General features: G+C 43.7%; 1 protein-coding gene across 1 annotated transcript in view; it reads left to right on the top strand.

The window, feature by feature from the left end:
* Positions 1-23,268, top strand: part of DENND1A (DENN domain containing 1A) — a 465,733-nt gene that overhangs the window by 284,213 nt on the left and 158,252 nt on the right. Inside the window, exon 12 of the mRNA XM_081104118.1 lies at positions 13,462-13,563. Within this exon, the coding sequence (XP_080960244.1) occupies positions 13,462-13,563 (102 nt within the window). The remainder of the gene's footprint in view (positions 1-13,461; positions 13,564-23,268) is intronic.

Raw genomic sequence — 23,268 nt, 5'->3', positions numbered from 1 at the left:
ATATATACTGTTTTTTCATATAAACATACCTATGATAAAGTTTAATTTATAAATTAAGCATAGTAAAATATTAATAATAACCAATATAAAATAGAATAATTATAACAATATACTGTAATAAAAAGTATGTGAATGTAATATCTCTCTCTCAAAATATCTCAACTTTTCCATTTAATATTCTTGGGCCATGGTTGACTGCAAGTAACTAAAACCATGGAGAGCAAAACCACAGGTAAAGGGGGACTACTGTATATGTGTATCAATATTATATGCGTGTAGAACTGATCATTTTTCTTTAAAAAAAGCTAAAAGACATCTGCTTAAGATGGGCTCTGCAGCGGGTGAGGGTAGGTGGAAATGGGCAAAGCAGGGATTAAGGGGGGGTGGTGGCTCGGAAAGAGACTGCTTTGGGCGGTGGGTGCACAATGCAGCGTGCAGATGATATTTTGTTGTACACTTGAAACCTGTATGGTTTTGTGAACCAATGTCACCCCCCAATAAAATAAATAAATAAGTTTCGTATGTCCCCCTTCCCCCCCCCCCCCCAAAAAAAAAAGATTGGCTCTGCCTTTTTTTCCAGCCCCTTTTTGTGTTTTTTAATGAGTGGCTTTCCAAACTTGACATTAGCTTAAAGGCACTTTTAACCGAGCACAGCCACATAGGACTGGTGACTTCTTTTCATAAACTCCTTGTAAGTGATTGGGGCGGGGCCGGTGGGGGAGCTAAGAGACCAGCAGCGTGATGATTGAAGAGCGGTACCCTTGGCCTAGTCAAATCCCACTTGGAATCCGGGCACATGTGGTTTCGTTTAACACCATGCTCAGTAAACTCATGGTATGGGTTTGTGACCATCAGGCATTTGTTGTTGATATGTGAGGTCACCACAGTGGGGGTGTTTTTCAACCAAATTAAACTTCCTCTTAATGACCTAAAATAATTGATTCAGAAGGCCTTTAAATGAGCCACGGCAGTGTGTAGGCAAGCTGAAACCCAGCATTTTCTGCACAAATTATTGCATGTTATTGTTTAGGATCTTTTTGTTTGGGGGCAGGCAATGAGCCTGAGTTTGAATCCCAGGTCCACCATTTGTCTGTGTGCATCTTGGGAAAGTTACTGAGCTTCTGTGCATGTGTGCCTTAATGTCCCCATCTGCAGAATGGGAACAACTGCCTTAAAGTGATGACAGTTCAGAACAGTATGACTAAAGTTCCATGCACATTAGTAGACCCTCACTCAACAGTAGGTATTATTATTAATAAAGTATTTCCAATAGGTATCTCTGAAGAAACTAGTTTAATAATTTTGTACAAAGTGGTCAAACTCTATGTAGTAACCATACCTTTTTTTCCTGCTAAACTAATCTCTTCATAAACTGCTCTCTGTACTAAACGTGAACATCCATAGAGAAACATGTGACTGAAACTGAACTCTATAAGCCTCCCCTTACATATCCTTTGATTCTTACCTAATCTCAAAGTGAATTTAAAGTTTAATATTTAAGATATATGCCATTTTAGACTACCAAAGAAGTGGAGTTTTTTCTTTGCAATTGAATTCAGATATTAATGACTAGGCAAAGAGTGGGGCCACCATGTTATGTTTGTTTAGAATCAAAGGCATTGGCTCAGGGCTTTTCCTAGGAATGGTGAACAGTGACACTAAAGTTTTCTTTTGTGGTTGGAAGTTATCAACATTCCACAGGTTTATGTGTCCTGCCTAAAATTCTTCCCTCCATAAATCCAAATATCTGGAAAAAACTAAAAGTTTAGGACTGGGGTGCCTAGACTCCTGGACACATCTTTAACCAAATAGAATATGTTGAACCTTGGCATCAATTGCTTTGAAAGATCCAGCGATAATAAATTTACATCCTGCCTCTTTAGCATTTTATTGCAGCTATTTTATACTGGCCGAATGGGTTAAATTGTGAAGCTTGATAAGTACATATGCACATTACCCCTCCTTCGCTTTAGAAGGGGAAAAAAAAGGAAGAAAAAGATAGCTATGATTTTGGAAGTCATCCCAATTTTTAAAAATAAGAGAATTTGGACATTTTGGCATATGGGCTTTTTTAAATGAAATTTCATGGAACTGAAAACAGTCAATTTTAGGTTTCCAAAAATTGTTTTGATTTTCATTGGTATAAATTTGCTCCACATGGTTTTAGGGAAGTTCTGAGAGATGCATTTAAGACTTCGGGGTTGATTTTTTTTTTTGTCTGAGATTTGTGATTTATTTTTTTAAAGGTGATTTTTTTTCTAACTCAAAGTATAAATCGGAGGGGACAGAGTTCCATTTCTGGGACAGTTTTTGGTAATGACATTGTTAAGCATTGCAAACAAGTGGACTTGGGCTGAATTATTGAACATCATTTCAGCACCATTTGGACACTGCAGTGCAGATTGCTCTCCCCCCATCTCTGGGGTAGAGTTTCGAGGCCAAGGGATTTGGGCCGTTCCATTAGCAGCAGCTGCTGGTGATAAGCAGCATGAGAGTCACCTGTGTAGGGTCAGGCTCCTTGAACGTCAAGGTTCAGCAGTGTCGGAAGAGAGGGAAGATGCCCAGGAGGGGGCTCCAGGCCACCTGCTGTGTGAGGATCAAAGGGTTGAAAGGTCAGAGGGCGCAGCTCCCTTAATCATATCTGTCTGTGCAATAGCTATTTCAGATTGTAAATCTTGGTGATTTCATTAAGTCCTCCTGGCTGCTACTGGGGCATTGAAATAATAAAATTTTATATCTGTAGCCTTTCCTGCCTCTGGCATCCAGGCCAATACATTCCCTGCAAAATGGGGTGTCTTCATGAAAACCTTTCCTGGAATGGCAGAGCTGTCCTAATGATGCTGCAGACTGGGAAGTGGGGTTCACAGGACCTCGTCCTCTGGAATAGTTTGTTTAAGAAGAAAAAAAATCACTCAGACCATTTAGCAGCCTTTGGGACTTAGGTGGCACCTCTCTTCTGAAAAGCAGGTCACAAATATGACCTATTACTAAACGCTTCAGCTTATGCGCAGGAGGAGAGCTGTGCTCTCCCAGTGCTGCTGCTTACGAAATAGGCCTGTTCTGAAGGCTCCAGGGGCCTTTCTTCTGGGCAGCCCCAAGCAACTGGACAGACATTACTTCCCACTCCGCAGACCTTTCGGGGTTTTTAGAGAGACGTCTCCTGAATATGACTTTCCAAATATTTTTTCTAGATCTTAAAGTTGTTATGGACCTTCAGGGCTCCTTGGCTCTTGGGCAAGACAAATCACAGTAATGGCTACCCCTTTACTGCCCATATGTTTAGGACCCCCTGTAGTTTGTTTGAAAAGTTAAGAGATTTTCACAGTGAAGGTGCCATTTCTGAAATTTAAAGTGTTCCTTTTCACCGGGAGATAAGTTCACTCTGATTAAGTCCGTAATTCTCACTAAGCCATGTTTATGGGGGCAATAAACAATGTTTCAGTGTGCTTGTTAAATTGGGTTTCCAACCTCTCCACTCTTTAAAAATTGACATTTCAAATAAAAGGCAGGTGGAGATGGGAGTCCAGGTTTTCTGTGCTTAGTGATGAATGAATGATGGCAAGTGGCAGTTATGTGGGAGGAATGAGGCCCTGTTTTATTAGAGGGTGACCCCAAACCATTTTGGGACTAGGAAATCACATCTCTTTATACCCCCAGTGAAACTTTTAAATTCAAGTTCCATCGTTTCAAATTGGATGGATACTATTTTTGAAATATTGCCAAACGTATTATATTCATCTTTTAATTTTCACAACAAGTCTGTGCTCTAGTAGTGGTGACCCTATTATACAGATGATGAAATCTGGACACAGAGAAGTTCAGTAACTTGTCAAAGTCACACAGCTAACAATTAGTAGGACTAGAATTCAAACCCAGTTATTTTGTTGTGTGAAATGTTTTAGTGTGTGCAAAAGAAAATTTTGACTTTGCCCTACTTTTAGGATCTGTTTGTTATTATGTATCTAGGCTATGATAAGGCTACCCATGGAAGTTACAAGAGAAATATGTGACCTGGTTGGTGTCCTCAGTATTTGCTAAGCCAGAAAGTAGAGGGGGCTACACAGAGGGGACAAGGGGACCAGGCTTTGGGACCTGGCAGTCCCAAGCTCCAATCCTAGCTCTGTTATCACTCCAGGGCCTGGGGAAGGAGCTTCAGTTTTCTCTTCTGTAAAATGGTAATAATAATACCTATTCCATGATGTTGCTTTGAGGATCAGATGAAATAATATATTTAAAAACATAGTATTTAAAACTCTGCAGTGTTTTATAGATGACTGGTAAGCATTATTGCAGTATATGTGAATGTAGTAAGGTTAAAACAGTTTTTTTAAGGGAAAAGTGACAGGTACACATGAAACAATTAGAAACATCACTAAGCAAGCTTTAATTGAGGGTCCAAGTATTTGTTGCCCCCTGTGCCTGGCTTAGGAGCAGAGAGAGGAAGTAGTCAGGAGGCTTTATGGAAGAGCAGGGTCTTACGAGATAGAGGTAATCATGGTGCTCTATGCCTGGGCCTTCTTCCCAGTTTACCAAGCTCTCTGCCATCTCATCTCTCGACTGTGCTATGCAGCCGTGGTGTGAGAGGTTGACACCGTCCTCATCCTTTTTTTACATATGAGGAAATGGAGTCCCCAGCAGTGGGGAAGCTGCTTCAGTTTAAGGCAGAACACCATCAGAGTCAGAGGTGTCCATTCCATGGACTTGTAGAATGAGCCCCAGCAGAGCTAGCAGAACCAAGCTCATAGAAGGAGACGGGCTGGCACTCACCAAGCTTCTGCCTTACGGCTGGTGCTCTATGACATGCAGGGCCTACAGCATCTACCTTCCTCTTCTCAACAATCCTGAATGGTAGGATTGTGACCCCCATGTCACGGAGAAGGAAATTGATGCTGAAAGCGGTGAAATGCCTTGCCTAAAGCTACCTAGCTAGTGAGTGAGTGAGCCAGGACACCAGCCGTGGGGACTTCCTGACCCTGGGCCCAGGACCAGCCAGGGGAGGGAATCAGGCAAGCTCCAGTGAATGGAGATGGCCCACCAGTGAGGTCTCTTCTACTACACATCACCGTGCCTTTTCTTAGTTGGTTATAATTTATCCCACCACTCCCCATCCGCGTCCTCCCACAAGTAGGCTGGGAGACCCTTGAGTTTAGAGATCATGTCTTAGTCAGCTCTCTGTCCTTAAGACCCAGCATAAAGTTGACATGAATGACTGACTGAATGGGTGAATGAATGAATGTCTGGTGGATGGATAGTCAGCCCCTTTGCTGACCTGGGTTGGAAATCTCTGGATTTGTTAATGAGAGTCAGTGCTTATTACCTTGTGAGGAGTGGATTTGGTCTGACCCAGGAGGTGCTTACAGCACTTCCCTCCCCTGCCAAGCTTCTGTTTCTGTTTAAAGCACACTGGGAAATTCCAGCGGTATTTTCGGGGGTCCTCTGAACTGTCGGGCTTGGATTTTTAATTTTGTGGAGCAGGAAGGAGCAAATCAGTGACTCCTGGCTCCAAAGAAAAGCCACTGCGTTTATCAACTGCTTGGCAGCTCAGTGACCTTTGGGGCCTGAGGAAGGGAAGGAAAATGTCACTCTTCCCTCTGTGTTTATCCGAGATTTCAGGAGGGAATAAAGAGTTTAGAATACAGAATATTTGCCTTTCCTTTTCCTGTCCTTTCCACTTTTCCTCTGATTTCTCTTTCCTTTCCTCCTAGGAGGCCACCAGGTCCCCATGCTGTTCTTTGTTATGTGCTCATATATATGCACGTGCATTTGAGCACACTTTGTGCTGTAGAGTGGACAGAACATTGATTCAGATCCTTTTTCTGACAAAAGCCAGTTGTACAAATATAGGCTATTTAATCACTTTAGCCTCCATTTTCTTATCCATCAAATGGGTATGATATTCTGTAGGAAATCCTCTCCCCTGGGAACTTCAATGGAGCCTGGGCCAATCACAAACTACTTAAGGACTATTCTTCTAGTACTTGCCTAGCAAACATCTGTTAAATTACAGTTGCTCAATACCTCTTCCCATCAAAACAATGTGTCAGAGCAATTAGTAAGAGGAGTTGGGTAGTACAAAGGTATTGGTGTTCAACTGAGTTCAGTGTTCAACTCCACTACTTCTAAATTGGAGGACTTTGGACAACTTATTTTACTTGTCTGACCCTCAGTCTCTTTGTCTCTCCACTGAGGTGTCATGAGCATTATATTAAAAGGTACATGTGAAGGGTTGGGCCATGGGAGGAACACATCAGCCCGTAGCTCTCACTTTGTTGCTGTGAAAGTCAGTAAGAGGATGGACACAGAGCATGTAACGTCGTCCTGGCCTGCCCAGGCCCCGGTAAAGTCAGCTGTGACTCCGCATATCACATAACCAGGAGTGCACTTAACCTAAGAGGTGACTTCAGGAAGCCCAGCGACAGTCAGTCAGTGAGGATAAAGTTTGGATTAACAAACTATTAAGATGTAATTTTTGGTTTAGTTTTAACCATATCCATCCTTGAAATTTAAAAACAAAACAAAACTGCAGAGAGGTCAGACTTAAGGGAGACAAAGTATAATGAAGGAGCCTTGTCCGTTGTACCCGTCTCATAGAGGGACACTGCACGTCTTTGAGCCAAAGCAGTGTGTTGTGGGTATGATAACCCTAGACTCAGGAGGAGGCTGTGTCCTCTTGAAGCAAAGTGTCCTTGCAGGAAGTTGGTCTGGGCCCATCCCCTTTGCTTGGTGGTCTAGTTGTTAGTCTCAGAGGTGCTGGCTTGGCCATAGGAGAGGAGACTGTGCTTATGGCCCTCAGGGATCATTCCAGAAGGGAGAATTCCTACCTGTGGTCAAGGCCAGCACCCTGGGCACATGGGAACATGGCCATGTAGGTGCAAAATAAACATTTCTATTTTTCTTTTTACTTAATCTTCTCACAAGTCTATGTAGTGAGTGGTTATATCCCCATTTTATAGATGAAGAAATTGAGGCTCTACTAGGTTATAACCTGCCCTGAGTCCTGAGTAAGAATTGAACAAGATAGAATCGAAAGCCCAGTCCATCTGATTCATGTTCCTGCTGCTCTCCCAAACCATGCTGACTCCAGACTACAAGTATCTCAGAAGGTACCCAAGAATGTTGCGTTTTGCTCGTCACTGGAGAGGGCGACAGGACAGATTAAAGACGCCGTGTGTATACTGGAGGCGTCTACCTTTGCAAACTAATTGACAGTGAAAGTATTCTAGATTGAATCCTTTTTTATCAATAGAATTATTGCTATCTTGTTTTTCGTAATAAGTTAATACGCAGTGCTTGTTAGATACTAGACTTTATCCTAAGTACAATACATGTTAACTCATTTAATCACCATAACAGTCTTATAAGTGATGACTTCGTATTACTTACTTTTTGTAAACATTTTACTGAAATGTGAGATTTATAGGGAAAAGTGCACTCATCCAAAGTGTACAGCAAGATGAGTGTTTACAAGGGAGGCCCACCATGTAACCACCAGCAGATCAAGAAACAAACTATCACCAGCCCTCCAGAAGCCCCTCTTGCCCTCCTGTAATCATTCTTCCTCCCACCCAAGGGTAGCCATTATCCTGGGTGTCAGTACTGTTTTAATCCTGTACAGATGAGGAAACGGAGGCATGGGGGAGGTGAATAAAAGGTTTGCCCAAGGTAGCACCGTTGTCACCGGCGGAGTTGGGATTCAGGCTGCAGCAGTCTGGCTCCAGGAATGTGCTCACATTTCTGAGACAGCCCAGAAAATAAGTCGGTTGGTGGTGGTTTAAAGTAACCTTTGGTCTGAGAATCAGGTGTTTAAATTCTTAGTCTTGGAACTCTAATCCATTTATTGATATAACTTTCAAACTGCAAGGATAGAGACTCACTTTTCATCGCTCCCCTCCCCCATTTATTGCTTACTCACTGCAATCAGGCACTGTGTTGACGTCTTTATACAAACTAGCTCAACCCTCACAACACAGCTGTGCAGTACGTGGTATTATCCCCATTTTATAGATAAGAACTTGGTAACACATAGCAGAGGCAAGGCTTGAATCTGGCTGTCTGATTCCAGAAACCACGGTCATCTTAACCACCACATTAACTCCTATCTCGCCTCCTGTGTCAACTGTGAGTTAATTCTACACTAATTAATCATGGTAATTTCACGTGATTGTTATCATTGCCATCATTATTGTTATTCCCATTGCACTTCTTGAGCAAACTCCAATTTGCTTACACTGGGCTTACGTTGTCCGTTTGGGCTTACGTTGACATCTGCTGCAAGGCCTGCCTCCCAGTAGAGTGAATCCAGGCACAGTATTTCATTCATTCTCCAATTAGTGAGCACTTTCCCTCTGCAGGTATGGCGCTGGGCATGGGAGACACGGGAACAAATAAGACATGCCCTGTCCTGACGATGGTCCTAGTGAAGGACAACAGAAAAGAACCACTTACCCCACATGTGCCACCTCAGGACCCACCACCTCCATCCTAGATCAGTGCTCAGCGGAGGAGCACAGGTGGAACTGGGCCCTGCTCCACCCCAGCGTTCAACTTCCTCAGCCAGGGAGCTCCAGGTGCTCTGACCACTCCTCGGATCTTCTGGGTTACATTGTCAGTGCAAACACTTGCTCTTTATTTTAAGACATGGTTCTAAGTACTACATTTTGTCACTAGCTGCCCAGTCTTCTCCCTGGACAGGTAGGATCACCCCCAATCTGTGTGAGGAGCTGGTGCGGTTTGAACAAGGGTAGGTGACATTTTATATTTTAGGGGGAAACTCCTTGTTTCCAACTTTAGAAAGTCAGGCTCAGTAAAGCCTTCTTAGCTGTAGTAGAGTGATTCTCAAGTGGACCCAACTTTTGTGTAGGGAGTAGATCAGAATTTCTAGGAGCATTGGATTTCCATGCTTATTCTAGAAGGGCATAAGTGGAAAACAAAGTTTTAAAAAATCCTGGACTAGACAAAAAAGGAAAGAGGAAGGCAGGGAGCCAAACACAACTGCAAATCAAAATGTACATTGGGTGATGGCCTAGGGAAAAATTACCTTGTCGTGTAGCATTCACCATCATTCATGCATTGTTATTTTTTATAGCCTATCGTGATTTTATTCTATGTTCTGGACATAGTACTAATGTGTTTATCTACTTCATTGGGGTATAATTTATTTACAACAAACCATCCGTTTAAAATGTATGATTTGTTCATGAAACTACTTCCACCACAGTAAAGATGTAGAATATTCCCATTACCCTCAAAAGATCATTCCTTTTTATTTAACAAATGTTTATGTTAAGCTGCTCATGTGCCAGGCACAACTGAGTACCTTAAAAAGATTAAGTAGCCCATTTAATCTTTTTTTAAAATATATTTTATTGATTTTTTCAGAGAAGAAGGGAGAGGGATAGAGAGTTAGAAACATTGATGAGAGAGAAACCTCGATCAGCTGCTTCCTGCACATCTCCTACTGGGTATGTGCCCACAACCAAGGTACATGCCCTTGACCAGAATTGAACCTGGGACCCTTGAGTCCGCAGGCCGACCCTCCATCCACTGAGCCAAACCGGTGAGGGCCCATTTAATCTTTATAACAAGCTGGCGAGGTAGGCACTATCATCCCGTTTATAGAGGTAGAAACTGAGGCCCAGAGAGATTAAGTGAAGTGCCCACGTTTACACAGTTGGTGAGTGGTGGAGCTGGATTACAACTCAGACCAGCTTCTAGGCCAGGGGTGGGCAAACTTTTTGACTCGAGGGCCACAATGGGTTCTTAAACTGGACCGGAGGGCCAGAGCAAAAGCATGGATGGAGTGTTTGTGTGAACTAATATAAATTCAAAGTAAACATCATTACATAAAAGGGTACGGTCTTTTTTTTTTTTTTTTTTTAGTTTTATTCATTTCAAACGGGCCGGATCTGGCCCGCGGGCCGTAGTTTGCCCACGTCTGTTCTAGATCCTGTGTTCTTCTCCTAAAGGTTGTGCTGCCTCTCATTCATCCATCTCGTGACCCCCAAGAAGCCCACTGACGAGGGGAGGAATTGAACACTTGTATGAAGAACTCCAGAGTGATTTCTCGTTGTGGTTGTGGGAGTAGCCACGGGCATACACAGGGAAAGGCGAACTTCCTGCTACGTCTGGCCCTATGGAGTGAGGCTAGCCAGGCGGCTCTGAGTTCTCAGGGACTCGCGAGAGGGGACACACAGGCAGCTGAGCCACTGTTAGGCAAATGCCCCTTCTGGATGTCCTGGCAATCATGAGAACTCTTTTATATACATGCGCTTATCTTATCCTCACAACTCGATGAGGTGGGTACTGGCATGATCCCTGTATTACAAATGAAAACTTGGGGGATTTAAGAGGTCAAGTGAATTGCCCCAGGCAACCCAAGAGGTAAGGGGCAATCCAGACGTGACACTTAACTCCTCTTGGCTGCCTTGACCAACTCCTTGTCCTGAAAGGCAGGGGTCAGACTAAGTCTGTCAGTGACAAAGCATAAAGGGAAAGCCATTTTTTATTAACAATGTTTATGGGAAGATGCCACTTTTGTGTATTTCTCTGTGCAGGAAATGCCATTTGGAAAGCATTGTGCATGTCAGTATTTTTTTTCTTCTTTCTGAAAAAAAACCTATGGAGCCTGGTGAGGGGAGGGTTTGCAGCTGGCAGGAGCTTTGGCATATGTTGTAACTAAAAAGAGAGGGAATGTGTTGGTGGGACAAGCTACCGGAGCCGTCTCGGTGTGCGGCGGTACTAGTAAGTGTTTTAATTGGGTAGAGTTTTTGGAGGACTATTTTGACATCTGCTCGTGTCTTTGCTGATTTTTCTTCACTTAGAGTAGGAAACACAAGCTGTGGATGAAATGACTTTAAAATAATTGGAAGTAAAGCTATCTTTTTCAAAGTTGAGTTTGAGAGGGACACTTTTTAAGAAGTAGAAAGTAAATTCCACTTCTAGGAATCCATCCTAAAGCACAGATTTCACAACAGCATTCCATATAATAATGTCTGAACAACTGGATATAATCACCAACAAAGAGGCTTGGATGGGTTTGTTTCCATGAAGTGAAACATTTTGTAACAATTAGTAATGATCTTTATAAAGGTTTTAATGAAGTGGAGCACTGCTTATATGGTAATAAATGAGAGAGTCAGAAAGAAACATTAAGAATTGTTTCAACTGTTTTTTAAAAATAGGGATTGGAGCAGAGGAATGTGGAAAGAAATACACAGAAATGTTACCTCCAACTTTGAACGCCTGTGTCTTTCCCGCTTTTGTATGGCGGGCCTCTGTCATTTTCCTGACACAAAAGGCAAGAGCACACAGGTCCCCAGCGGGCTGGTGTAACTGCACGCCCAGCCGTGGTACTTGTTCTGGGATGTCTTTGCAGAGTCTGGCTTCTGAGTCAGACCCGGCACAAACGCCAGCTCTGCCCCTCACTAGCTGTGTGACTTGGGCAGTTGGTTTGACCTCCTTGAGCCCTGTTTCCTTCTTGTTACCATGGAGATGATGGTATCTCCCTCATAACATGGACAGGATTAAATGACCTGGCACCCTGTAAGGATCCAACTTCCTTCTCCACAGCACTTCCCTCTCCCACCCGCAGTTTGAGATATTTTGTTGGGTTTTATGTCTTTTTCATTCCCCTTGTTCCATGAGCCTTTCATGGATAAGGCACCATCCAGCTGAGCTGGCCTCCGATTCTTTCCTTGGGACCCTGAGCTTCAGGAAGGCCCTGAGTCGAATGCCAACAGCCCCTTGGGAAGAGGCCTTGCCACCGGGAGGGCAGCATTGTCCTACAAGAGGAAACCGTGCTCACCCAGTTCCTGCCTGGGCAGTTTGGTTTCTAAGGGGACCCTGGCCGGCTCAGTTAGAAAAAAGGGCCAGGTTTTTTCCTCTCCTTCAGCTTGCTGCCATTGTTGAAAAAGTAAACACTCCACACAGCTTAACCAGCAAGTCCTCCAGTCAGGAGTGGGAAGTAATCAAAAGCCTGTTCCAGCCCAGCCGTGGAGAGCCCACAAGGGCTGGTCTGTGCCACTGGGGCCCCACGGGAACACCGAAACAGTGCCAGAACTGGTCCACACCAACATTCCGCTCGCTGCCTTTCGGCCCCTGCAGCCTCTCTCCAGTGGCCGGGCCCCACCCCCTTGTATTTGGAACTCTTTGGAAGATCAGAAGAGAAGAAAGATAGGTAGGCAGATGGGTACAGAGATACATAGATGGGTGATTTAGGGTGCAGGGCTCTCAGCTCAGTTGTCAAAGCCTCCCCAGCTGAGCTATGGCTCAGCCCCCTGTGGCCCCTTTTCTGATTCTGTTTCCGGTGCCACCGTCTTTGAAGTGAGAGCCCAGCAATTACTAAGAAAGGACAGAGGACTTTTGCACTAAAGCCACTGGCTCTACAGCTTTCAGACCAATCAGGACTGACGTATGTATCATAAAAGTAATAATAATAGCTACTATTTAGAAGTTCTGTGTGCCCAGCAGCCCAGCGGAGAAGTGGGGTAAGGAGGGCAGTCACAGTTATCCTCTCAGTTTTACAAAAGAAGAAGCCACAGAGTAGCCACATAACCTCGGGGAAGGCCACATCACCTCTCCGAGCCTCATTTTCTCACCTCTGAAGTGGGGATGGTGATACCTCCCCTGCAGCTACATTGCTGAAAATGAAAGAATCTGTGAAAATGCTGTGTGAGCTCTGAAGTGTGTGTTAGTGAAAAAGGTTGTCATCGAGGCTGTTTTTGTAACTTCCTGCCAGCACACTGCTGTGTTTAACCTGTCAGATTGCAAAGGGAGGCAGCTAAGGAGCCCTATGCAATAAGGAGTCTCAATGTTCTCATCTGTAAAATGGGGACTATGCTTTGTGATGTGTACTGTTATCAATGCTGTTTGCTGATAGCGCTTACCTTGTAAGTAAGGCGGTCAGTTAATATGAATGCTGGGGTTTGGAGAGAGAATAAATTTCTAAGTAGCCAATCTTGTCCCTCCTCTGTAGGTCTCAGCCCATAGTAAGCCTTTAGTAAAGTTTATTAATTGATTGGTAAGTTTGTGGCCAAGGCCCCTACGGCCTGGAGACGTCGGTAGCAGAAGTTTGAGGCTCCTGGTCTTATTAAGTGGAAGGGTTCCAGGATTCTGCCCTCTGGGAGTGTTATTTCAACCCCAGGAAGTTTCAGACCAGCGAGGCTCCACCCTCCTGCTGGGAGGAATCTGGAAATGTTTACTTAGGTACCAAGTTCTGTCCTAGAGGCTGGGGTTTGAAACAAGGAACATAGACCAATGTTAATGAGCACTTACCAAATCCTTTTGTTGGTGCTGGTTATGATGCAGTGGGGAGCCAAACAGGTGAGCCCCTGCGGGAGCCCACACCCCAAAGTGTCAGGTGTCACTTTGTTTCCTGTTCCCCTTCCCCAGAGAAGGCCAGGGGAAGATGTGTGTCCTCATGGTGCTTTGGTGATTTCTGTTTTGGAATTTTTTTATTTGCAGAAAGTTCGAAACATGGCCCTGGATGATGTCGTGATCTTAAACGTGGACACCAACACCCTGGAAACCCCCTTCGACGACCTGCAGAGCCTCCCGAATGATGTGGTAGGTAACAAGCCCTTGGGGTCTGACCCCTGTGGGTGACCGTGCATGTGGCACATCTGTGAGGAAGGGGAAATGGGGGACACCTGTGACTTTCCTGTGGCCTAAGGATTGCACTGCGGTTCTCTGTTCTCTCTGGAAGCTTTGTCTCAGTTCAGTGAAGGAAGTTTCCTACACTTTTGCCCTCAGCTCACCATGAGGTGTTGAGGGAGTCATTGTGTTCTGTGAAGATGTTCCATCTATAGCATAAACAACGGCTTCCATTCACTGACTTCCTGCCCCTCTAAGCCTCTTCTCCATCCATCCTAAACGCCACCTGATCCAAGCCCTTATTTCTCTCTTGCACTGTTACCAGCAGCCTCTGAACTGGTTCTCAGAACTCCAGACCTTCTTTCTCATGACCAGTTACCTTTCGAAGCATCGATCTATATATATAAAACCCTAATATGCAAATAGACCAAACGGTGGAACCACCCAACAACCGAACAACTGGTTGCTATGACATGCACTGACCACCAGGGGGCGTGCACGGAGCATGGCATGCATCGGCAGCAGGTGGAAGAGTGCGTAACATGGCAGGCCACGGTGGGATGCTGGAGCAAGTGAACAGGGGTGCCAGACCAAGGCGGGGCGCCGGTCGCTGTCATCGGGGCGAGACTCTGGTGGTTACTGAAAATTCTTTGCTCCCGTGTGCCACAGTCCCACCCGGCACTCGAACCTGCTGCTGCCGCTGGCCCTGCTCGCACTCACACCCGCTGTCGGCACTGAAGCCACCGCTTGCACTTGCTGCTGGCACCAGCATCAGCCCCGATGGCGTGGCACCCTCAGTGGGTACGAGTGGCAGCTGCCAGCCCCAATCGCCCCTCAGGGCTTCTCCACTGCCCCTTGCTCCTGAGGGACAATCGGGACAGCAGGCGCCACTCACACCCACTGCTGGCGCCAGCCCTAATCGCTCCGCGTCTTCAGTGGGTGCAAGTGTGGCCGGCGCCATCAGTGCATGGGAGCGGCAGCAGTGGGAGTGGGGCTGTCGACAGGAGACTGGAGGCCACGGCAGTGGGAGGGGCTGGGCGGGGGTGTGGAGGATGGGCCGAGACCTGCCCCTGTGCCTACTGCGGCCTCACTGCCCACAGTTCTTTTCAAGGTGCATGAATTCATGCACTGGGCCCCTACTTTAACTCTATTTCCCTAATTTAGTTATATTTAGTTATAGTTACGTGTAACTAAATCTAGCTATTCTTAAAACCATTTCATAATTTTAAAAAATTTTCTAAAGACAAAAAATCCTTCCATAACTTCCCTGCACCTATAGATTAGAGGCATGTTTCTTATATTGGCTTTGGAATCAGACCTATATTTAGATGCTGGCTTCTTTGCATACTAGCCATGTCATCTTGGGCAAAATTGCTTAAGCTCTCTGAACCTTAGTTTCCTTATAAGGTTGTTGTGAGAATTAAATGTATATAGTATCTGTAGACCATGTCCTAAGAGCTCTATAGACTGTGGTTAATATTAATGAATTATGGATGCAAATGATGACTATCATGGCATTCAAGGCCCTCCTTCATGATGTGACCCTCCTGTTTTCCCTGAGCTTTAGCTCTCTCCTCACTGCTTCAAACCCTGTGTTATGGCTGTTTGGAACTGTTAGTATTTCTTCCAAATTTACCTGTTGTTTCATAACTTCATACCTTGCATACCGAGTTTCTTTTTTCCCAAATGTCCCACCCCATCTGTCAATCTTCAAGACTCATTCTTTAAGACTTAACTCTAAAGATTAGGCTGTAAAAACCTTCCCTGATCTCTCCAAGTAGATTTGACTGTATCTTTCCCTCTGTACCCACAGCTCTTTATTCTGCTTGTATAATTATACTTATCTTCCTGCAGGATAATTTATTACACATTCTGGTTTTCCCTTTTAATTGTGAGTTATTTGAGGGCAGGAATCAAGTTTTATTCATCTATGTTTCCCAGGGATCTAGCAGCCACTGAATAGATAGATGGAAGGATGGAGGGGACATATGGATTGGGTTATTTTGGTAGATGAAATCTTGCAAAACATGGCATTTGTGCTGGAAATTTTATTAAAAGAGGCCTTTGTTCTGTTTCTAGCCAGAATGGAGTAATTGGAACTAGATTTTTGCCCCTGCCATTAATGACTAAAACTCAGGACAAATATGAAAACAACTGTTTTCACATACTGGACAAAAGTAGTACAGGAGTATGATCCCTGAGAGAAAGGAAACAAGTAAGATGAGTTCTGTGGTCCCCCTGGCTTTCTGCCTGGAGGCATTTTCTGGGCCCTGGGCCAGGAGCGGGGGTCCCCAGCCAAGCACAACAGTCTTGCTGAGTTGAGGGGTTACAGATCTGAATTCAAGGAAGAGGTGGTTTCAATTTGTGGGCCAGATATTCAGACAGGAGCAAGCTAGCTGCTCAGCAAAAGAGCTTCAGAAGTCTGAATTGGGTCCTCTTGACTAATCTGCCTACCTATAGAGGGAGCTCACACTGACTGGGAATCATTCAAGCTCTGACCCGCCAGAAAAGGAACATGTGGTGATTACTCAGGACTTTCATCAGAGACCCTAGAGGCAAAGCCTTGGTAGGATCTAAATTAGTATCTAGAGCAAAAATAGCCCTTTCCTAACAAAGCTTAAAAATCAGGCCTTGAGGAACGTGAGAGAGGGTTGCAGGGATGCTGGTAATGTGCTGATTCTTTATGTTAGTGCCAGTTCCGTGGGCAAGCTATCCTCAAGCGAAACACCAATGATATTTATACTTTTTGTTTGTGTGTTAAACTTAAATAAAAAGTTTTAAACAAAACTATTTCCTTAAAAAAAAAAAAAGCCTTAAAAGGATCAACCTTATATGCAAGAAATTCAACCGCCTGTCAAAATAAACTTCAACCCTCTTTAAAAGAAGACAACAAAATCTAACACTCAGCAACATAGCCTCACAGTAACTAGCAGCCTGTCAAAAAAAAGTACCAGATGTTGACAATCAGGAAAACGTAACCCATAACCAAGAGGAAAATTCATCAATAGAAACAAATTCAGAAATGACAGACACGATGAATTAGCAGACAAGAACCTTACGATAGATATTATAAAGATTATAAATATGCTCATGAATTTAAAGGAAGCCCTGGATTTGATGAGGAGAGAAACAAAAGATATCAAAAGAATGAGAGGGAACATCTAAAAGTGAAAAATATAATACCTGGACTGAAAATTTCACTGATAGGATTAAGAAGATATTAGACAACACATCTTAAAAGATCAATGAACTCAAAGACATACCAGTAAAAACTGTTCACTATGAAGCAGAGAAAGGAAAAATACTGGAAAAGGTTAACAGGCCCTTCAGGACCCACAGTCCAATATCTAGAGGACTAACATACAGGTAATTTGAGCCCTAAAAGGAGAGGAAGGTAGGGAAAGACAGAAGAAATATTTAAAGAGATCGTAGGCAATTTTTTTCAGTTGTGATGAAAACGATTAATGCAGAGTTCCAAGAAGCACATTGTACCTCAAGCTTAATGGACCCAAACAAAACCACACCAAGGGTAGATTCTGTAATTACTCAATACCAGTGGTAAAAACAAAAGCTTAAAATTAGCTAGAGAAAAAACACACACACACACACACACACACAAATGAAAGAAGTAATGGCAGAAGACTTCTTGTAAAAAAAACTGCATAGCCAGAAGTTAATGGATTGACATTTTTAAAGTAATAAAGGAAAATTTTATCAAACTAGAATAGTATATCCAATGAAAATATCCTTCACAAATGAAGACACAATTAAGGCCTTTTCAGAAAAACAAAAAGTGAGAGAAATTGTCAGCAGACCCGCACTACAAGAAATGTTAAAGGAAGTTCTTCAGATGAAAGAAAAAGGATACCCTAGAGAACAGTAAGGGGTGATGAATGCCAGAAATAGTAAATATATAGAGAATGTAAGATTCCTTTTCTCATTTTTAATTTCTACAAAAGGTAATTGAGTTAAAGTAGAATCATCCCTATGTTCATAGCAGCACAATTGATAATAGCTAAGATCTGGAAACAGCCCAAGTGCCCATTAGTAGATGAGTGGATAAAAAAGCTTAGGTACATGTATACCATGGAATACTATGCAGCAATAAAAAGAAGGATGTCTTACCCTTTGAGACAGCATGGAGGGACCTGAAGAGTATTATGCTAAGTAAAGTAAGTCCGCCAGAGAAAGACAAGTATCACATGATTTCATTCATAAGACTTGAAGCAGAGAGTCATGGAACAGACTGACATACTTCAATGTGGGGTTGGGGGACAAGAAGAGATAAACCAAAGAACATATATACTTATATGCATAGCCCATGGACAAAGGCAATAGTGTAGTGAAGACCTGGAGTGGCTAGAAGCTGGGAGGAGGGGGAGAGTGGGGAGTGGGGGGGGGGGGGGGGTGGAGAATGGGAGATATCTGTAATACTATAAAAAATATATTAAAAAATAAAATACACAGTTGACGATGAAAAAAAAAGATCCAGAGACATAGAAGCATAGAACAGATCATCAAATCTCAGAGGGAAGGCAGGGGTGAGTGGGTGGATGGGAAGAGATCAACCAAAGAACTTGCATGCAGATATGGATAACCCATGGAAACAGACCATAGGGTGGTGGAGGCCTGGGGTGGGGGGTGGGAGCAGGCTATAAGGGATCATTGGGAGAATAAAGGGGACATATATAATACTTTCAACAATAAAGATTTTAAAAAATAAAGTAGAAATCACCAGTGTATTGTGTATAATAGCATAGCTAGAGGTAAAATATATGACTATGATAGCACAAGGGACAGGGCAGGGGTGGAGAAGGGAGGTTTGCTGTTTTAAAGTTCTTAAATTATATGGAAGCCAGTATACTATTATTTGTGAGCAGACTATTAAGTTAAGGATGTATATTGTAAACTTTTAAGGAGCCGCTAAGGAAAATAAATAAGATAAAGATACCTAGCTAATAAGCCAATATTGAACACCCAAAAGATTTTTGAGGAAAAGAATAAAGGAATCAAAATAAATGGAACAAATAGAAAAGTTAGCAAGATGATAGATTTACCCAACTCTATTATTATATTAAATGTGCCTTATCTAAATACTCCAATTAAGGGAGATTAATAAATTATATATTTTTTTTAAATATATATTTTTATTGATTTTTTACAGAGAGGAAGGGAGAGAGATAGAGAGTTAGAAACATCGATGAGAGAGAAACATCGATCAGCTGCCTCCTGCACATCTCCCACTGGGGATGTGCCCGCAACCCAGGTACATGCCCTTGACCGGAATCGAACCTGGGACCTTTGAGTCCGCAGGCCAATGCTCTATCCACTGAGCCAAACCGGTTTCAGCAAATTATATTTTTTTTTATATTTTTTTATTGATTAAGATATTACATATGTGTACCCTCTACCCCCCCCCCGCTCATCCCCTCACCCCCCCGTTGTCCGTGTCCATTAATAAATTATATTTTAAAATAAGACCCAGTTATATGTTGTCTACATGAATTCCACCTTAAATATAAAGAGTTAGAGAAATGAAAAATAAAAGGCTGGAAAAGATACCATGCAGACACAAATCAAAAGATAGTGGATAGAGGATAAGAGGCAAATCTTCCTTATTGAAGAATTCCAAATAGCATCTGTAGATACTCTCCTCCCTAGGAAAAGAGCTTAATACTCCCACCCCAAACATCCATACACATGAGTATGGGCTGAACTTGGTGACTCACTTCCAAAAAAAAAATAGAGTATGTAAAGGGAAAAAGAGTAATGTTAGTGGAGAAATAGCAGGTACTCCTTTAATCCAGTGATCAGGGTTTACATCACCAGTGATGCCATGTGAATATCATCTAACCCTGATATGATGTCATGAGAGGGATCCATCACCCCTCTGCTAGTCTTTCCAAAACCCCAGTCAAATCATGGCAGAAATGTCAGATGAACCCAGATTTGGGGCATTCTATAAATTACCTGATTAGTACATCTCGAACTGTCAAGGTCATAAAAATATGGGAAAGACTGAGGAACTTCACAGACCAGAGGATACTAAGAAGACATGACAACTGAATGCTCAGTAAGATCCTGAAATAAGAAAAGGACACTAATGGGAAAACTCGTGAAATCACAATAAATTTGGTACATTAATAATAATATACCAGTGTTGGTTTCTTAGTTTTGACAAATGTTTTATATAAAATATATTAGGGGAAACTGAAACTGGGTGAGGTGTATATGGATACTCTGTTATCTTTGCAACTTTTCTGTAAACCTAAAAATATTTCAGAATAAAAAGTATATTTTTAAGGGGATGGGAGGACTAAATGGTGATAGAAAGAGACTTGACTTGGGGTGATAAACACATAATACAATATACAGATGGTGTATTATAGAATTGTACCCCTGAAACCTATATAATTTTATTAACCAACTAGAGGCCCGGTGCACAAAAATTTGTGCACTCGGGGGGGGGGGGTCCCTCAGCCTGGCCTGTGCCCTCTCGCAGTCTGGGACCCCTCGGGAGATAATGCCCTGCTGGCTTAGGCCTGCTTCCGGGTGGCAGAGGGCAGGCCCAATCCCTAGGTGCAGCCCCTGGTCGGGCTCAGAGCACGGCCGATTGGGGAGTTGGGGCACCGCCCCGTCATGCACAGAGCAGGGCGGATTGGAAGGTTGCGATGCCACCCTCAGTCACACTCAGGGTAGGGCCGATTGGGGGGTTGGGGCACCGCCCCCTGTCACACTCAAGGCAGGGTCGATGGGGAGGTTGCGGCGCCACCCCGTCAGGCACAGAGCAGGGCCAATCACGGGGTTGGGGCACCTTACCCTGTCACGCACAGAGCAGGGTCGATCAGGGGGTTGGGGAGCTCCCCCCTGTCACACACACAGCAGGGCCCATCAGGGGGTTGAGGAGCTCCCCCCGTCACTCACAGAGTAGGGCCCATCAGGGGGTTGGGGAGCTCCCCCCTGTCACACACAGAGCAGGGCCCATCAGGGGGTTGGGGAGCTCCCCTCTATCACACACAGAGCAGGGCTCATCAGGGGGTTGGGGAGCTCTCCCCTGTCACGCACAGAGCATGCCCATCAGGGAGTTGAGGAGCTCCCCCCTGTCACTCACAGAGTAGGGCCGATAGGGGAGTTGGGGCACCGCCCCCTGTCACACACAGAGCAGGGCGGATCAGGGGGTTGGGGCGCCACCCTCTAACACCCACAGAGCAGGGTCAATCAGGGGGTTGGGGCGCCGCCACTCTCACACTCAGGGCAGGGCCGATGGGGAGGTTATGGCTCTACCCTGTCACACACAGAGCAGAGCCCGTGGGGGGGAGGTTGGGGCGCCGTACCCTGTCACACACAGAGCAGGGCCGATCAAGGGGTTGGGGCACCGCACCGTCACACACAGAGCCGCAGGGCGATCAGGGAGTTGGGGAGCTCCCCCCATATCAGTCACAGAGCAGGGCTGATCAGGAGGTTGGGGCACCTTCCCCTGTCACGAACAGAGCAGGGTGGATTGGGAGGTTGTGGCCCCACCCCCTGTCACAAACAGAGCCGCAGGGCAATCAGGGGGTTTGGGCGCTGCCCCCTGTCACGCTGATCCTGGTGCTGGGAGGCCTTGTGGCTCCGCTGATCCCGGTGCTGGGAGGCATATTACCCTTTTACTATATAGGTTAGAGGCCTGGTACATGGGTGGGGCTGGCTGGTTTGCCCTGAAGGGTGTCCTGGATCAGGGTGGGGGTCCCCACTGGGGTGCCTGGCCAGCCTGGGTGAGGGGATGATGGCTGTTTGCAGCTGGTCACACACCCTTCAGGGTGAGGGTCCCCACTGGGTTGCCTGGCCAGTCTGGGTGAGGGGCTGAGGGCTGTTTTCAGGCTGGCGGGTGACGGAAGCTCCCAACTGCTCCTTTTTTTCTTTTTCTTTTTTTTATTCTGGGCCAGCTTTAGCTCTGAGGCTCCAGCTCTGAGGCTTCCACTGCTGAAAGCAGGTATCTGGTTTGTTTCGGTTCTATAATCGAAACAATGTATAACTCCAGCTCTGAGATCCCGGCTCGCTGAAAGCAGGTTTCTGGGGTTTTGTTTAGCTTCTATATTTGTAACAATGTTTCAAACTGCAGGCTCAGAGGCCGGCAAGGCAGGCGGGGAACGTTGGAGTTCTCCGACACTGAAGCAAGCAAGCCTCATGTTAGTTTCTAGCTGCCTGGCTGCCGGCCGCCATCTTGGCTGGCAGTTAATTTGCATATCTCGCTGATTAGCCAATGGGAAGGGTAGCAGTCGTACGCTAATTACCATGTTTCTCTTTTATTAGATAGGATGTCACCCCAATAAATTCAATTAAAAATAAGATAAACATTGCATTAAAAAGTGTAGACATTATACACCTAATTGAAAAATAAATTTTTAAAGTATATTTTTAAAAAGAAATAAGGAAATATTATGAACAATTTTATGTACTTTTTATAAGTTAGATGAACAAATTCCTTGAAATACACAAATTACAAAAAGTGACTCAAGAAAAAATAGAAAAATAGCACTGTTTTTATTAAAGAAAGTTGAATTTGTAATTAAAACTTTCCCACAATGAGCCCGGGAGGCATGGCTCAGTGGTTGAGTGTCAACCTATGAATCAGGAGATCATGGTACTGCCCACCTTATTTTATGAGATCAGCATTACCCTGACATGACAACCAAACAAAGAATTTACAAGAAAACTGCCGACCAATATACCTTATAAATCAATCAATGTAATTTACTATAGCAACAGACTAAGAAAGGTAAACTATATCAAAACATATGCCAAAAAAGTATTTTAGGAAAAAATCAACACCTGTTCATAATAAAAGCTCTTAGCAAACCAGATGTCCTCATTGTGATAAAGAGCATCTAGGAAAAGCCCTGGCTGAGTAGCTCGGTTGGAGCATCATCCTAATACAGGAAGATCGCAGGTTCAATCCCTGGTCAGGACACATACAGAAATCAACCAATGAGTGCATGAATGGGTGGAACAACAAATCTCTGTCTCTCTGTAAAAATCAATAAAAATTTTAAAATAAAGAGCATGTAGGAAGAATCTACATCACACTTAATGGTGAAAGACTGAATGCTTTCCCCATGTGAATGAGAACAAAAAAAGGATGTCTGCTCTTATCATTTCTATTCAGCGTTTTACTGGAGGTTCTAATCAGTTTACTAAGACAAGAAAAATAAAAGCCCTAAAGATTAGAAAGGAAGAAAATTTGTCTTTATTTAGACAACATAATCACATATTTGGAAAATCCTATTAAATGAATTTAGAAAGTATGCAGGATAAAGTCAGTATACAAAAATTCAAATGTATTTTTATATACTAGTAATGAGCAATTGAAAATGAAAATTTTAAAGTACCATTTAAAATAGCAAACAAAACATGAAATAATTAGGAATAAATTTACCAAAATATGTGCAAGATTTGTATAGTGAAAACTATAAAACATTTCTGAGGAAAAAAAATGAAAAAACCTAAACAAATGGAGAGATATTCCATATTTTGGATTAGAAGACTCAGTATTTTTAAGATGTTAATGTTCCCTTAATTAATCTATAAATTCACTATAATCCCAATCCAAATTCCAGATGGCTTTAGAAGGGGGGAAAAATACTTGATGAGCTGATTTTAAAATACCTATGACTATGCAAAAGATCTAGAATAGCCAAA

The sequence above is a fragment of the Myotis nattereri genome (assembly GCF_964212035.1).
Source record: "Myotis nattereri genome assembly, chromosome: 12".
NCBI classification, from domain to species: Eukaryota; Metazoa; Chordata; class Mammalia; order Chiroptera; family Vespertilionidae; genus Myotis; species Myotis nattereri.
The sequence above is the reverse complement of the archived record's forward strand: the minus strand, read 5'-3'. Positions and strand labels throughout refer to the sequence as shown.